The 3,969-nt window shown below is 40.1% G+C and overlaps 1 protein-coding gene across 3 annotated transcripts in view; it reads right to left on the reverse strand.

Moving 5' to 3' along the window:
* Nucleotides 1-3,969, reverse strand: part of LOC102199674 (microtubule-associated serine/threonine-protein kinase 1-like) — a 49,317-nt gene that overhangs the window by 10,656 nt on the left and 34,692 nt on the right. For all 3 annotated transcript variants that reach the window (XM_013912097.1, XM_013912096.1, XM_013912098.1), the window contains 4 exons: nucleotides 2,399-2,531; nucleotides 1,950-2,017; nucleotides 1,484-1,560; nucleotides 1,156-1,364 (listed from right to left, as the gene is read on the reverse strand). In XM_013912097.1, coding sequence (XP_013767551.1) covers nucleotides 1,156-1,364; nucleotides 1,484-1,560; nucleotides 1,950-2,017; nucleotides 2,399-2,531 — 487 coding nt within the window. The remainder of the gene's footprint in view (nucleotides 1-1,155; nucleotides 1,365-1,483; nucleotides 1,561-1,949; nucleotides 2,018-2,398; nucleotides 2,532-3,969) is intronic.

Below are 3,969 nucleotides of genomic sequence, written 5' to 3' on the forward strand. Positions count from 1 at the left end.
GACCGCTGGCTTAGAAAACATATGTGCTCCATAGCCTCGATCATTAGTGTGGATGCTGATTAAGCATCCACAGTATTGTTCTTCTACTTTTCATCTTCCGTATGTTTTTTGTACGCTATCTTTTGGTCTACAGCCATCATTTTACCCTCAAAACGTAGCCATTGTTGCCCTCTTTCATTCAGTGTTATTATTATTGTAATAGATGTTATGGTTCTTTCATAAATGTCACCAATGCACAGCCTCCTACATCGAACTCTTCCATAGAAGAGTAGAGTCGGCTCCCAAAATTTGTCTAAAAGTCAGAAGTACAGGCTGTCTTTACACTGTCACCACGTCCATATAATAAACTCCACAGGCATGAAAACTGAGAATTGTGTAGACTCGACATTGCTGCCGCTCACGGTGAAGGAATTCTGTCAATACAGCTTGTAGTTTTGTCTTTGGAAGCATTTGTTTGAGAGTCACTTTTCTGTTCTGGTGCCACTGGCTGGAGTCACTATAGCAGCCAGGCTCACACCTGCATCCTTAAATGAGCTCTGTCTGTCACTCTGCCAAGATTAATCTTAAAAACTTCTGTTTTAACTGCTGCTGTGTCAACAGCGTTTGCTCTACAGCTATCATTTTACCCTCAAAATGTAGCCATTGTTGTTCTCTTTCCAACAGCGTGTCTTCCAAAGCTCAGAGATGTAAACTTTTTAAACTGTGTGGATCCAAATAGAGGGATCGCATTTCAGTCATTCAGTGATTAAAAGAATATGAACTTTTAATATTAATTCAGATGCTTTCTGACTCTAAATTTTCTTTTGTAATTACTTAGCTTTTTCTAATTTATATTTTAAACATGTTCAGCTACTTTTCAACTTCTTCTTCTGTGTGAACGTCAGTTTTCAACCGTTCTGCACTTTCAGGTGACAAATTCTGCATTTTTCATCTCATTCAACACTTTTAACTTAACATTCAGCAATTATTTCATTTCAACTCAAAACATTCAGCTATCAGCATTCACACAGCAGTTTCTTCAGAAAATGCATTTTCTAGTTTTAAATACTATAATGTAAAATGTTGCTAAAATATTAGCTAGACAGACTGTAAACTGTAAAACGACTGTCACTGATTGGGTTACTTTTTGTTTTGCACATGTAGACCTGTCCTCACCTTCTACGTACTCCATGACCATGCAGAGGTGCCGACGTGTTTCAAAGGAGCAGAACATGGAGACGACAAAGGGATTCTCTGCAAAGGTGAGAATGTCTCTTTCTACGAAGGCCTGCTGGATTTGGTTCCTCAGTATCAGGTTCTGCTTGTTAATCTTCTTCATGGCAAATCGCTGCCGTGTCTCCAGATGCCGCACCAGGTAAACAGCGCTGGTTCACATGCAGACACAGCCAGAGAGGCATGCAGTTTGACCATTTTATTTTCACTGGCTCTGTGTGCTTGTAAAGGGAAAAAAAGCACATATGTGAGGGAGAAAAGCTCTGCTCACCCATATGCTCCGTTACTTATCAGCTTGATGGTCTGGAAGTCTGCTTCTCCTGGTGGTTTCATTGCTCTCATCTTACCCTGTGGATCAAAGATCACAATGCAAAGATTAAATATGATCCAGTGGGAGGATAGAAAGCACGTTCTATATCATTTTTGTCACCTGTTAAATTAGTCTTTGCTGATGAACATTTATATTGTCTGCACAGATAAGCAGAACCTGCTCCAGGCATTTCCTATGTCCTCCTTCCTGTTTTTTATTATAGTTTTTTGTCTGCTTATCCTAATTTGGAGGCCATGTGATTCAAGGAAGGGGTGGATCCGGGTTCAACAGCCTCAGTGCAAATGAGCTAATTGAATGGACACCAGCCTGTTTGCCAAGTCATCAGCAGATGAAAACATTTTCAACAACCTTTCAGCCACGTTCAGCCAGCAGAAACGACCAGACTGGGGAACATTTTGGATCTCACCTCTGTGGAGTCATCTGTTTCAGGTGTCACTGGTCCCTCGCTGTCATAACTTTCCAAGTAAACCATATCTGATGACAAACACATGTTTGATCAAAAAAATCTGGTAGTCATTTTATTTTCTAATAAGGAGACTTGTTTTGCTTTCCTTTATTTACTCCAGAAGTCCCACCCATCTGTTATTTAAACCTTCTGTTTATGAGAAGCAGCCAATCACAAGAAAGCTGGCTTAACGCAGTGGTTCCCAAACTGTGGGACAGGCCTCACTGGAGACAAGCTAAAATGTCTTGTATCAGGCATCATATGATATGAGTGGCTACAGCAAGGCCCAGCATGATATAAATAAGAATAATTTGGAATTGTGATAAAACTAAGGATAAAACTATAAATTCATAAATGTCTAGAATAGGTCCTGTTTAAACCTGTTAATTGTTTAAAGTTCCTCTACCCACCTTCAATCGGGTCTCGAGTAAGCCCCAGCTGGCCAATGATGTAACGAGGGATATCTGTTTTCATCAGATGACCCTCCTTGGCGTGGTCCTCAGCTGCCTCCAGCAGATGGTAAAACTCCTCGGGGTTAAACTCCTGCAGAGAACAACAATAAAACCTGAGTAGCTGATGTCATCAGGTATAAAGTTTTGGAGCTCATCCAATAATTATTCAATCAGCTACATTAAATTAGAGTGATTTGTGGTGATTTAATTTTCCTTTGAGTTATCCTGGCATTTGGTTGTGAATTTAATAAAATATCCAAGTCATTTCATGAATGACTGCCTCTGGATCAGCCCAGGATTTGTTTTTGTAGTCTGCGCTGCTACTGAGGAACTGATGGTGGTGGTCAGAACGGGGCAGGGAAAAGAAGCATCAGCTCGTCTTCCTTGCAAAAGTTAATACCACGTGTCACATTTGAGAATCTGCTGTGCATAAACAGAGAAGATCAATATGATGCCAATTCACAACAAACAGTAGTTTCAAAGTGCTTTAGGTTGTGTAGTGGCCATTAGGTGTGACTTGTAGGTGGTGGGGGAGGGGGTGTGAAGGAAAAGAAAAGCAGGGGCGCCTCCAGAATTTTTTATTATAGAGGGCGCCATATGGGGGCCGGTAAAAATATTTTTGTGGCACACTAAAAACAGAATTTCCATTTTTATTAAGCTGTTGTCAAATATAGGTTACTTGAAAAATCTGGCAAATAAGAGTGAAAGAAAAGAATTAAAAGCCTAGTTAATTTCATGGCATTGAAGCTGATGTCACTGAAAATAGGAAAACCAGATAAGATTTTGAAATTCACATTAATCTGTTTTAATTAATTCATTGACTGGAAGTTCTAATCATTGCTTTAATGATTCTCAGCTGAGAATCTTTAAAGAAAAGACAAAAAAGAAGAGCTGACAAACAAGAAATGCGGCAAAACTATGGGAGAAAAAAGAGACAGAAAAAGTTCATGACAAGCTGTAGTGGCATAGAAATGCATTGTGAGTAAAAAAGAGGGAGTTTAGTGCTCTGTAGCGTAAGCCTGTAGCAAAACCACTAATATCACCTAATCTTGCTTTAACTACAAGTCTTATCAAAAAGTTATGAGTCTTAAAAGCAGAGAGGATGTGTTTGTCTCCTGAACTTAAACTGGGAGCTGGTTCCTGAGGAGAGGTGCCTTACAGCGGAAGAATCTGCCTCCCATTCCACGAAGCACACACGCTCTAAAATATGATCACTCAGGACTTTGCATGTGAAGAGAAGGATTTTAAATTCGGCTTATTTTTACAGTTGTGATTTCAGATAAACTAGTTTGACGTAAAGAATAATTTAATTTTCAATTAGGCGTGCTCGCCAGGAGAGACTGGAACAAGCCCAATGAATCAATTCTCCACGTCACCGTCTGAGCTGTCTCTCACAATCAAGAACCACGTCAGCTTGGCATGACTCATGCAGGGATGCACAACTGATATCCTGTTACGAAACACCAAGTCACAGCAGGCTCCATAGACAAAAACCATATCACACACACACACACACACACACACACACA

The sequence above is a fragment of the Pundamilia nyererei genome, unplaced genomic scaffold, assembly GCF_000239375.1.
Source record: "Pundamilia nyererei isolate P.nyererei 1_Seehausen unplaced genomic scaffold, PunNye1.0 scaffold00081, whole genome shotgun sequence".
In the NCBI taxonomy this organism is placed as follows: domain Eukaryota; kingdom Metazoa; phylum Chordata; class Actinopteri; order Cichliformes; family Cichlidae; genus Pundamilia; species Pundamilia nyererei.